The 13,649-nt window shown below is 35.2% G+C and overlaps 1 protein-coding gene across 1 annotated transcript in view; it reads left to right on the forward strand.

Moving 5' to 3' along the window:
- Positions 1-13,649, forward strand: part of LOC735522 (disintegrin and metalloproteinase domain-containing protein 5) — a 148,022-nt gene that overhangs the window by 111,927 nt on the left and 22,446 nt on the right. Inside the window, exons 19-21 of the mRNA XM_063817045.1 lie at positions 7,928-8,064; positions 12,337-12,475; positions 13,327-13,519. Coding sequence (XP_063673115.1) covers positions 7,928-7,989 — 62 coding nt within the window. The 3' untranslated portion in view covers positions 7,990-8,064; positions 12,337-12,475; positions 13,327-13,519. The remainder of the gene's footprint in view (positions 1-7,927; positions 8,065-12,336; positions 12,476-13,326; positions 13,520-13,649) is intronic.

The raw sequence follows: 13,649 nt of genomic DNA on the forward strand, positions 1-13,649 counted from the left end.
TTCTCACTGATATATGGGAGCTAAGCTTATGAGGATGCAAAGGCATGAGAATAATACAATGGACTTTGAGACTTGGGGGGAAGAATGGGAGGGGACTGAGAGATAAAAGACTACAAATAGGGTGCAATGTATAGTGTGATGAGTATATGTATAGGGTGATGAGTGCACCAAAATCTTACAAAGCAACAGTAAAGAAATTACTCATGTAAACACATACCACCTGTACCTCAATAACCTATGGATAAATAAAAAATAAATGTAAAAAGCAAGTTAGTTATTTCCTAGATACAGTGGGGGTACAGGCATTGGGTAAATACAACCATTCCAAATGGGAGAAATTGGCCAAAATGAAGGGGTACAAGCCCCATGCAAGTCTGAAATCCAGCAGGGCAGTCAAATCTTAAAGCTCCAAAATGATCTCCTTTGAATCCATATCTCACATCGAGGTCATGGTGATGCACGAGGTGAGTTCCCATGGTCTTGAGCAGCTCCACCCCTGTGGCTTTGCAGGGTACAGCCCCCATCTTGGCTGCTTTCACAGGCTGGTGTTGAGTGTCTGCCACTTTTCTAGGTGCATGGTGTAAGCTGTCAGTGGATCTACCATTCTGGGGTCTGGAGGACGGTGGCTCTCTTCTCACAGCTCCACTAGGCAGTGCCCAAGGTGGGACTCTGTGTAGGGGCCCACACCCCACATTTTCCTTCCACATTGCCCTAGTAGAGGTTCTCCATAAGAGCTCTGTCCCTGCAGCACACCTCTGCCTGGACATTCAGGCATTTCCATACATCCTGTGAAATCTAGGCAGAGGTTCCCTAACCTCAATTCTTGACTTCTGTGTACTCACAAGCCCAATACCACATGTAAACCACCAAGGCTTGGGGCTTGCCCACTCTGAAGCAGTGGCCTGAACCCTGTGTTGGCCCCTGTTAGCCTTTGTTGGAGTGGCTGGGACGCAGGGCACCAAGTCCTGAGACTGCACAAAGCAGCAAGGCTCTGGGCCTGGCCCACAAAACCATTTTTTTCTTCCTAGGCCTCCTAGTTTGTGATGGGAGGGGCTGCTGTGAAGACCTCTGATAGAAACTTTTTATTACTGATTCAATTTTGAAATGCATTATTGGTCTGTTCAAGATTTTAATATCTTCCTGGTTCAATTTTGAGTGACTGTGTTTCCAGGAAAGTATTTAATATAGGTTTTCTAGTTTGTGTGTATAGAAATGTTTGTAATAATGTTTGAGGATTTTTTTGTATTTCTGTGGTTTGGGTTGTAATGTCACCTTTGTCATTTCTGATTGTGCTTATTTGGATCCTCTCTCTTTTGTTCTTAATTAATATCGGTAGCAGTCTATCAATCTTGTTTAATTTTTGAAGAACCAACTTTTTCTTTTGTTTTTTTTTATGGATTTTTCCAACTCAATTTCATTCAGTTCAGGTCTGATTTTGCTTATTTATTTTCTTCTGCTAGCTTTGCAGTTGGTATGCTCTTGTTTTTCAAGTTTCTCTGGGTACAATGTTAGGCTGTTAATTTGAGAACTTTCTAAGTTCTTGATGTAGGTTAGGTGTTTAGTGCTATAAACATTCTGCTCATGTGCTTTAGCTGTGTCCCAAAGATTCAGATATGTTGTGTCTCTATTTTCATTAGTTTCAAAGAATTTTTTGATTTCTGATTAATTTCACTGTTTACACAAAAGTCGTTCAGGAGCAGATTGTTTAACTTCCATGTAATTGTATAGTTTTAATAGATCTTTTTGATATTAATTTCTATGTTGATTTTGCTGTGGCTCAAGAGCGTGGTTGATATGAATTATTAATTTTTTTAGTTTGTTGAGACTTGTTTTATGGTTGAGCATATAGTTGATCTTAGTGTATGTGCCATGTACAGATAATAAGAATCTATATTCTGTTGTTTGTGGTGGAGTGATCTGTAGATATCTATTAAGTCCAGTTGGCCAACTGTCAAGTTTAAGTCCAGAATATCTTTTTTAGTTTTCTTCCTTGATGACCTGTCTAATGCTGAAGTCCCACAGTAATACTGTGTCATTGTCTAGATCCCTTCATAGTTCTCTAAGAACTTGTTTTATGGATCTGGATAGTCTAGTTTTGGGTTTGTATATATTTAGGATAGTTAAGTTTTCTTTATGGATTGAGCTATTTTATCATTATGTAATGCCATTTTTTGTCCTTTGTGATTACATTGTTTTAAAGAAGTCTGCTTTATCTGATATAAGAGTAGCAACGCCTGCTTTTCTTGTTTTCCATTTGCCTGGTAGATCTTTCTCCATCCCTTTACTTTGAGCCTATGCGTATTATTACTATGAGATAGGTCTCTTGAAGTCAGCAGACAGTTGCAGCCTCCTTTTTTATCTAACTTGGCACTCTATGTTCTTTAAGTGGAGCATTTAGCCCATTTACATTCAGGCTCAATATTGATATTGAGGATTTGATTCTATCATTATCTTGTTATGTAGACTTGATTGTATAGCTGCTCTATAGTGTCAATGTAGTACATGCTTAAGTATATTTCTGTGGTGGCAGGTATTGTTCTTTCTTTTCCATTTTTAGCACTCCCTTCAGGATCTCTTGTAAAGCAGGTCTAGTGGTAACAAATTTCCTTAGCATTTGCTTGTCTGAGAATAATTTCACTTCTCCTTCACTTATCAAGCTTAGTTTGGTGGAATATGAAATTCTTGGTTGGAATTTATTTTCTTTAAAAGTATTGAAAATAGGTCCCCAGTCTCTTGTGGCTTGTAAATTTCTGCTGAAACATCCATGGTTGGCCTGATGGTCTTCCCTTTGTAAGTGACCTGGTCCTTTTCTAGCTGCATTTAAGATATTTTCTTTCATGTTGACCTTGCAGAATCTAATGACTATGTGTCTTGGGGATGGTCATCTTGCATACTATGTCACAGGGGTTCTCTGAATTTCTTGAATTTGCATGTCAACTTATCTAATGAGATTTGGGAAAAATTTGTGAACTATATTCTTAAATATGCGTTCTAAGTTGCTTTTCTCTCACCTCTTTCAGGAACGCTATCAAATCATACATTTGGTATCTTGACATAATCCCATATTTCACAGAGGTTTTATTCATTTATTAATATTCTTCATTCTTCATTTTTATCTGCCTGTGTTACTTTAAAGGAATTGTCTTCAAGCTCTGAGATTCTTTCCTCAGCTTGGTTTATTCTGTTGTTAATTCTTCCAATTGTATTTTGAAATTTCTATAGTAAATTTTTTATTTCCAGTCTTTCAACTTTTAAATCATTTTGCTGTTTTCTTTTGGATTGGATTTCAACTTTTTCTTGAGCTTCCTTGTCATTCAGATTCTGAGTCTGACATTTCAGCCATTTCAGTTTGGTTAAGAGAAAACACTCTGGCATTTAAGATTGCCAGTTCTTTCGCTGGATCTTTCTAATCTATGAGGGCTGATGATCCTTTATCCTGTGAGGTAACTGTCCTTTGGATGGCCCTTTTTGTTCTTATGATCTATAACGCCATTGAAAATTAGACTGTGGTACAAGTTGGATGTAATTGAATGGCTTCATTTCTGGATGCTTTCAGAGGTCCATGGCTCAACTCCACAATCCTGGGCTGCGTGATCTAACTCTGGGTGGCTGGGACTGGGTTCACAGCTTTGTCCTCTGGTTTCTCAAGGTCAAGCACCAGCTGGGCTGGAGAAACCAGACTGCTTCCATACCACTGGTAACAACATTGTTTAGGGGACTGCATGGGGGCCGCAGGCATTAGTGCTCTGGAGGAAGTGACAGGGTTGCTTCAGGCTGGAGGGTCTCTGGTGAAGGGAAGTGGGAGCACGGCAGGCAGGAGGTGCTCTAGCAGGGGCATCACAGATGAGTGGTGCTCCAGTGGGGGTGGGGGGCATTGCAGGTGGGAGGCACTTTGGTGGGTCAGCTGGAGTGCTGTGGCCTAATGCGCTTTGAAGAGGTGGCAGTGGCATTGCATGCAATCACATTCCAGCAGAAAGCTGTCAGCCAAAAAGCTCCAGTGGCTGTCCCATTGTGCTGATGAAAGCACTATGGCAGTGGCCACCTGGAAAAGCATTCTGATAGGATTTCTGTGGCTGCACTGCATGCAGTCATGGCCAGGCAGGAACTCTGGGAAGGGTTGGTGGACAGTGATGTGAGCAGATCAGACTTGCTCCTGTGCCCTGGCAAAGACAGCTTTGCCCTCTCAAGGTCTGTCAGCTTCCACAGCTCAGACCCACCCCTTCCTTAGGAGTCATCCAGGGCTGAAATACATGCTGGCATGCAGCAACCCCATGCAGGGTTACCAGCTTCCTACTTAAACTGTTGAGAGTTTTTATCAAGAAAGGGCATGGCATTTTGTCAAATTCTCTTCCTGCATCTGTTGAGATAATAATGTGATTTTATCTTTTGTTCTGTAAATGTGATGTATAACATTGATTTGTATACGTTAAACTAGCTTTTCATGTCAGAGATGTGTGCCTCTTGGACATGGTGTAGAATTCTTTTTATCTGTTGTTGAATTCAGTTTCCTAATAATTTATCATGGCTTTTTGCATCAGTGTTCATCAGACACATTGGTCTTTAGCTTTGTTTTCCTGTGGCGTTTTTGCCTGGATTTGGAATGTGTTTGTAAGTATTCCCTCCAGTTGTATTTTTTGGAAAAGTTTAAAATCGAAGTGCATTAATTCTTCTTTGAATGGTTGGCAGAATTCTGCCATAAAGCCATCCAGTCTTGAGCTTTCTTTTTTGGGAGGTTTTAAATTACCATTTTAATCTATTTGTTATTGATCAAGCAAGGCTTTCTATTTATTTATGATTCAATCTTAGTAGGTTGTATTTTTCTAGAAATTCATTCATTTCTTCTGGGTTATCCAGTTTTTTGGCATACAATTTTTATAATAGCTCCTTAGAGTACTTTTGTATTTCAGAGACATCCTTTGTACTGTCTCCACTATTATTTTGGCTATTCTTTAGTTTGGTCTTCTCTCTTCTTTTCTTAGTTGGTATAGCTAAATGTCTGTTGATTTTCTAAATAAAAACTTAAGGTTTGTTGATTTTTTAAAATGTTTTTAAGTTCTGCATGTGAATATTTCTGTTCTGATCTTTATTATTTCCTTTTTTATACTAAACTTGGGTTTTGTTTGTTCTTTTTTCTAGTTTCCTGAGTCATAATGTTATGCTATTTATTTGAGATCTTTCCTTTTTTAATGCAGAGAGTTATTGCTATAAATTTGCATGTTAAATCTGCTTTTGCTACATCTCCCATGTTTTGGTATTTTGGGGTTTTTTGTCATTTTTCTCAAGATAATTGTTAGTTTTCCTTTTAATTTATTCTTTGTCCCATTAGCTTTCATTTAATTTTCACATATTTGTGTATTTTTAATGATTCCTACTTTTGACAAACTGTACTTTTATACTATTATGGATAGGAATAATACTTGATATGATTGGAATCTTTTTATATTTGTTAAAATTTGTTTTGTAACCTAACATATGGTCTGTACTGGAGAATGTGCCATGTGAGCTAGAAAATAATGCGTATTCTTCTACTGTTGAACAGAATGTTCTATGTATTTCTGTTAGGTCTATTTGTTCTAAAGTGCTGTTCAAATCAAATATTTCTTCATTACTTTTCTGCCTGAATGTCCTATTCATTCTTAAAAATGGGATATTTAATTGTCCTTACTATTATTGTATTGTTATTTATCTCTCCCTTCATTGCATTAATTCTTACTTTATACTTTCAGTTGTTTCAATGTTAAGTGTTTATATGTTTATAATTATTATGTCCTCTTGAGGTATTGATCTTTTTATTATATAATGATATCCTTTGTCTCTAGTGACAGTTTTTGACTTGAAATCTATATTTTAATGATACAAGTACGGCCATGTCTGCTGTCTTTTGTTTACCGTTTTCATGGGGTATATTTTTCCATCCCTTCACTTTCAGCCAGTGTGTGTCCTTACAAATGAAGTAAGTCTCTTGTAGGCAGCATATAGTGAGGTCTGGTTTGTAATACATTTGTCCATTTTATGTCTTTTGTTAAAAAATTTAATCCATTTATATTTCAAATAGTGACAGGTAAGAACTTATTACTGCCACTTTGTGAATGGTTTTCTGATTTATTGTAGATCCTTTGTTTCTTCCTCTCTTATTCCCATCCTTTGTAATTAGTCAATTTTCTCTTGCTGCTTGTATGATTCTTTCTCTGCCTTTCACTTTTGACAGGTTGATTATAATGTGTCTCCATGAATACCTCTTTGAGCTTTTCCTAAAGTTGTTAATCATGAAAATCGATGTGCATTCTCTTCCTCTTCTTCAAATTAAGTTTCCCCTTCTTTCTCTTTTCCTTTTGAAACACCCATTGGTAAGGTTTCATAAGATGATAGACAATCTTCATTTTCTCATTTTTTCTACTTCCATGACTCAGTTATTTTAAATAATCTGTCTTCAAGTTCACTGATTCTTTTACCTGATCAAGTGTGCTTTTAGCCTATTTAATAAATGTTTAAGTTTATTTATTATGTTTAAGCATGGAATCCTGGTGGTTTATTTTTAAAATTTCTATTTTCTTGTTGATATATATACATACAATTTCTTCTAGGTTGTAAAGCTGGTTCATCATTTGTAAATCAATTAATGTAACATGTCATGTCAATAGGCTAAAGAAGAAAAGACATGATTTTATCAATAGAAGGAGAAAAACTTTTACCAAATTTAAGCCAAATTATGATAAAACTTTTTAGAAAACTAAGAATATAAGAAAACTTTCCGAATTTGAGAAAGAATATCTACAAAAATACAGCTAATATTAGACTTAATGGTAAGAAACAAAATGATTTATTACCAAGATAAAGAACAAGGCAAGAATGTAGCTATGAGCCATCATGTTTGCAGTCCAAAATGCAAACCACACCAAATGTATTGTTGATGGGAATGCACAATGATACAGTCACTTTGGACAGTTTGACAGTTTCTCAACTTGCTCTTCCTGGATGATCCAACAATTGTCCTTGGTACATATCCAAATGAGTTGAAAACATATTCACACAAAAACATGCACATGAATGTTCATGCACATGAGCTGTTGAGAAACTTTTCATGCTCAGCAAATATATATCCAAATGAGTTGAAATCATATCCACACAAAAACATACACATGAATATTTATTGCAGCCTTATTAATAATTAACACAAATTGGTAGTAAGCAATATGCCCTTTAATAGGCAAATGAATACATACTGTTAGTTACATAGACATAATGGGGCATTATTTGGTGATTTAAAAAGTGAGACATTAGGTCACAAAAAGATATGACAGACGTTTAAATGCCACTGTTAAGTTAAGCCATCTGAAAAGACTACATACTGTACTATTCCAACTATGTCACATTTTAGAAAACGTAAAACTATGGAAAACCCACTGGTTTCCAGGGATTTATGTCTTACTGACCTAGTTCCCTCTAACATTTTACTTTTTTAGACCAAATAAATGCTACTCACAAGATATACTATTATGTTTTTAGAAAAAAAAGTAATTTGACTATCCTAAAACTGTTTCTGAAGTCAAAACTTATTGACAATCCAAACCTTCAAAATCTGTGTATATTTTCCAAGTGTTCACTTGAAAATTAATATAGTCATAAAAATATGCTTCTACTTTTCAAAACGTTTTTGAAATTTATTAGAATTTAATTTCAAGTGTCATAAAACATTGTGGCATTAATCTTATTTTATTATGACAATACTATTTAGATTAAACATGCTACTATTCAAAAAATTAACATATTTTTGTTTTTTATTTCTAAGAAAGTAATTAGCTTTGGTATACCAGTTTCTTAAATTTGTATTTGCATATGGTTGTATGGCCAGAATTGCTTGACAAGATCAATGAGGTAAAGAAATAATTTAGTCAATTTTGATGTTTTTCTTTGTTTCTTTTTTTAGTATTCAAAGACAGTAACTTTAGAGGGATTTTCAGTTGCTATGACACAGTTGCTTGGAATTAATCTGGGATTGACATATGATGACATCTACAACTGTAACTGTCCAGGAGCTACATGCGTAATGAATTCTAAGGCAATGTAAAGTATTATTTTTTTAATCAAATATATGTCTTCTCTTGGAAAATGTAGGCATTATTCCTTGATGTATGATGTATGATTTTTGCAGTGTAACTTGAGTAAGAATGTTATTAAATATATATGTGCTTATTTAAGACTTTACAAGTTTGACTATGGGATTTTGTAGAAACCATGTTTAATAGTATTGCATTCAACATTATAGTATATATAGAGAGCAGATGTTGATGATTGTATACTTGGGTTTACTAAAGTTTATTGGAGCTGTTGAAAAATTTTTCAAGCCCAGCAAGTAAAATGGTTATTGGCTAGCAAGAATCTTGAAAAGCTTAATAGACCTGGAATAAGCAGATTGCAGTAGGTAAAATGTTTTTAAAAAGTAGAAAGGCTGGCACTGTAAATAGGAATATTCTAGACATAGTGAAAATAAAGTGAAATACCATCAGGCCGAATAACTCTGAGTCAGGGGAAGAAACCCAGGAGTTAATATAAGAAATGAAGGAGAGCACCTGATCATGCAATCATGATACAGGGATTTGAATTTCATTTTACACACACGCACACACACACACATACATTTTAATCAATTTATTCAGTATGGGTAATAAAAATATCTCATAAAATCAATGTAAAATAAATCAAAGGGAAAAACAATAATAATATTTGGGAGGTGGTAGTTTTCATAATAATCTATAGTGGTTTATAATGATTTAGATAAAGGGAGATGCCAAGAATTATCCATACGTTTTCATATATTATAACTTATTAACAAATATTTTAAGAGGTCATTAATTTAGGAAACGAGAATAGTGAGGGTAAATCTTGACAACATTTTATATACATTATATCTGGGGTATTTTAAGTAATTCACTGGAGCTGTTAACACAGAATGAGTTATATAGTTCCAGATCTCAGAGAACAAGGGATATAAAATGTACAAGCCATCAGTATATGAGTAACAATTAAAACCACAGACAGATCATTTAGAAAGAAGTTATCAAGTTAAAAGAGGTGTCTTAAGAGAAAGCTTTGAAAATTGCTTATATTTATAGGCTAAAAATTGAGGGAAAATCAGTAATATGAAGGATCAGAAAGAAAGAAAATATTAGGACAACAACCATGTTAAGGTGTAATTTTACCTAGAGTGGAATCGGATCACAAGTTCAGGAGATCGAGACCATCCTGGCTAACGTGGTGAAACCCCATCTCTACTAAAAATACAAAAAATAACCAGGCGTGGTGGTGGGCGCTTGTGGTCCCAGCTACTCGGGAGGCTGAGGCAGGAGAATGGCGTGAACCCAGGAGGCAAAGCTTGCAATGAGCCGAGATTGCACCACTGCACTCCAGCCTGGGTGTCAGAGCAAGACTCCATCTCAAAAAAAAGAAAAAAAAAAAAAAAGAATAAAGGAAGGGTTGGGAGCCAAGTGGTAAAAACATCAGGATGTAGTTTAGTGTCTCCAAATTATCTTATAAAATAGAAAGAAAAACTATAAAAACATATGTATCTACATACAAACACATAGAGACACACAGACACACAAAAGCCTATGCAAGTTTCCCAAAACCGGAACACACAGAATACCAGCAGGTGGGGCCAATCAACTGCCAAAATAAAACCTGCATTTAATAAGTAGTGGTGTGGGAGGAAATAGAAGGAATACAATGGGGACCTAAAAATCATACAGACTGGGAACTCAGAAATTTTGGACTAATAAAAACCTCAAAAACGTTTTGTTCCCATGAAGAATGTTTATTTGTAAGTTCATAGCATTATAGGAGCTGAAATTGGTGGAGATTTTGCAAATTGCGGGTGAGAGGAAAAGAGCTATTAACATTACTTAAGATGCTGATATGGTCTTGATCTCTGTCCAGAAAAAATCTGGTAAAAATGAGCAAATGTCTCATCCAGATTGCACTTTTTCAATATTATTTTCCACTAAAAGAAATACGGATATCTTGAAGAAATGACCGATTCCAAGGCTCAGGCAGAGAAAATTAAAAATTAGCCTGGAATGCCTTCTATAAAAAATAAGGAGATTCACAAAGTATCATGGAGATAACACAAAGGCCAGTTAGAAAGGGCTCCAATGGGCCAAAACTGGGACAATTCGAGTGTCAAAAATTATAATGGTACTAATGGACTACAACCCATTGAGTAAAATATGAAAACATGATTCCAAATTGGTATAAATACATTAATGTATTTAAAATATAATTAGAAATGGATTGTTTACATAAAACCAAAAGGTTTCTCTCCAAAGAATTATCAACAGACAAAGGAAAAAAAAGTAATTTTCCAGGGAATACTGGCATGGACACCTTAATCAACTGATCAAAGTGACTATTCTCAGTAATATAACAAATCGAGATTGTTCACAACTTTTTGTATTGCAATGAAACAAACAAAGCAACACTGCTATAATAATATTGTAAAGATGCATAACCTCAGTCTAATCATAAAAATATATTTTATAAACCTAAATTAAGGTAATTTCTACCCCAAAATTGGCCTGTAATCATCAAACTTATCAAAATCATGAAAATCAATCCAAAAAAAAAATCTTAGGAATGTAAGGTAAGGAGATGTGGGAACTAAACGTGATGTTTGATTCTGAACTGCATCATTTTGCTACAAAATGCCAATATTGTGATGTATATAAATGTTTGTAACACACCATTATTTCCTGATTTTGAAGGGTCTGCTGTGCCTATGTAGGAAAATTCAAATTTATGTAAGATCTATATATTAAAATATTGACATAGTTTGCACCTGTGTCCCAACCCAAATCTCATATTGAAATGTAATCCCCCAATGTTGGAGGTGGAAACTTGTGGGAGGTGATTGGATCATGGGGGCATATTTTTCAGGAATGGTTTAGCACTATTCTCCTTGGTACAGTTCTAACACTAGGGAGTGTGTTCTCATGAGATCTGGTCATTTAAAAGTATGTAGCACCCCACCCCTCGCTCTCTTGCTCCTGCTTTCACCATGTGATGTGACTGCTTCCCCTTTGCCTTCTGCCATAATTGGAAGCATCCTGAAGTCTCCCCAGAAACAGATACTGCTATGCTTCCTGTACCGCCTGCAGAACCATGAGCCTATTAAACCTATTTTCTTATGAATTACCCAGTCTCAGGTATTTCTTTATAGCAATTCAAGAATGGCCAAATACAGAAAATTGGTACCAGAAGTGAGGTATTGCTGTAAAGACACCTGAAAATGTTGACGTGACTTTGGAATTGAGTAACAAGTAGAGGCTGGAAGAGTTTGGAGGACTATGAAAAATACAGGAAGATGAGGGAAAGTTTGGAACTTTATTTAGAGACTGATTAAATGCTTGTGGCCAAAATGCTGATAGTGATATGGACAATGAAGTCTAGACTGAGGTGGTCTCAGATGGAAATGAGGAACTTATTGGGACCTGGATCAATTGTCACAAATTTTATGCCTCATAAAAGAGCTTGGCTGCATTCTGTTCATGTCTTAGGGATCTGTGGAAGTTGAATTAAAGAGTGATGATTTATAATAACTGGTAGAAGAAATTTCTAGGAAGCAGTATTTAAGTTTGGCTTGGCTGCTTCTAACAGCCTATATTCATACACAAGAGAAAACAAATGACTTAAAGCTGGAACCTTATTTAAAAGAAAAGCAGAGCATCAAAGTTTGGAAAATTTACAGCCTAACCAGGAGAAAAATTCAAGCAGGCTTCTGAGTAACCCAAAGTGTAAGACAGGAAGTTTTTATTGCTCTCTTTTACTATTGACCGTAAGTACAAAAAACTTTCTGTTTTTCTTTTCTGTCTACTCTCTAACAGGCCAGTTTCAATAAAGCTTGTATTAAATTTAAGGATTTGATGCAATTTTTAAAAATACATTTCCTGCTTACTAATAGACACAACCCTAAGTTCAAAGATAAAAAAGAAACAGCTGCTTTGTTGAAACAGCTGCTTTGCTAACACATAACAGTGATTAACATGTTTGTAATCATTATTAAGATATTCCTCTTTGTAATGTCTAAAAAAATATGATTGGTACCAGATAATATTGATAATGTATTGGTCAGTTTGTCTTGATAATGAATGGCCATAAAAGGAAAACACTGCAGAAGATTAGGTGGAAGATGGGGCTAGCCTCCTGCTAAGTGAATCTTTGTTTCAAATAGTAACAAGATTTTTGATCTATGCATCTCTTGGGTATCTTTGCATTCTGGCTGACAATTCTAACAAGCTTTCATATATGATAGCAATAGGTCATTTTAGCTCTTTGCTTTTTTAGTCCACAGTGTGCAATATTTCAGAAGAGTAGAGAGAGCTTCTCCCTTCCAACATTCATTTCAATACTTGGTAGTGGAGGAAAACATGACTGATCTTGTGAAACTGAATTTCCCATCACTGTACTATCACTGTATCTGAGGGTGAGTGTTCAGATTATTACCCTGTGTCAGAAGCAGATTCATGAGATTTATAACCCCCTCATAGTGGAGGTGGAACAGATCTTGAAAAGAAAATTACTTCAACTGCAAAATGAAAAAGATGTCTATCAGACATTTTATTTTCATTAAGCATAAATACTTTCTAGTTTTTTTGAAGAAAAAAGATATTTTGAAGAAAATAGGATGCATTTTAACTATGAGTGCTTTCACTAGAAATTTTTTAAAATTGGAGTGAAATTCACAAATCATAAAATTGACCATTTTCAAGTGGCCAACTCAGTGGCATTTAGTACATACACAACATTGTACATCTATCTACTTCCAAAACATGTTCATCAACACAAAAGGAAACCCCTGACCCATTAAGCAGTTGCTCACATTCTCCCTTCCCCTCAGACCCTGGAAACCGCCCCTCTGTGTTGTCTTAATGGAGTCCCCTATTCTGGATATTTCATATAAGTAGAATTGTACAATAGTTGACCTTTTGCATCTGACTTTCTTCACTTAGCATAGTGTTTTTGAGGTTCATCCTCCTTGCAATATGTATCCATACTCCATTTCTTTTTATTATTTGAAAGTATGTTATTTTATGTATATTTACAATGTATTTATCCCTTCGTCAATAGATGGATATTTGGGTCCTTTCCAATTTATTTCACTAGAATTTTTTTTAGTAAATCCGTAGTTTTAATTGTTAAGTGATAGAAATGATAGATGCTAATACAATGTACCTTTTGAAATTTTTGACATTTTTTATTAACCCCTTTATATGTATGTGTGTGTGTGTGTGTATATATCTATATACACACATTTTGTTTCCCTTTGTCTCACAGATACATAAAAGAGGACATGTTTGCAGGAAAAGCATAGATCTGTGTGGTTTTACAGAATATTACAATGGAACATCTGAGTTTTGTGTACCTGATGTGAAATCTGCTGATTATGAGCTATGCAATAAGACTGCCTATTGTCTTAGAGGAATATTCCAAGATAGGGATGGACAGTGCATGCAATTATTTGGACAATGTAATAATTGTATTTTTCTAGGTTCATTTTTAAACTGTAGTTATTCTAAAGTCAGTAATCCATCCTATAACCATGAAAAGAGTGTTGTTTTTTTAAATCCAAACTTAAAAATAAAATTGAAATTTAAAGC

The sequence above is a fragment of the Pan troglodytes genome, chromosome 7 (assembly GCF_028858775.2).
Source record: "Pan troglodytes isolate AG18354 chromosome 7, NHGRI_mPanTro3-v2.0_pri, whole genome shotgun sequence".
Classification (NCBI taxonomy): Eukaryota; Metazoa; Chordata; class Mammalia; order Primates; family Hominidae; genus Pan; species Pan troglodytes.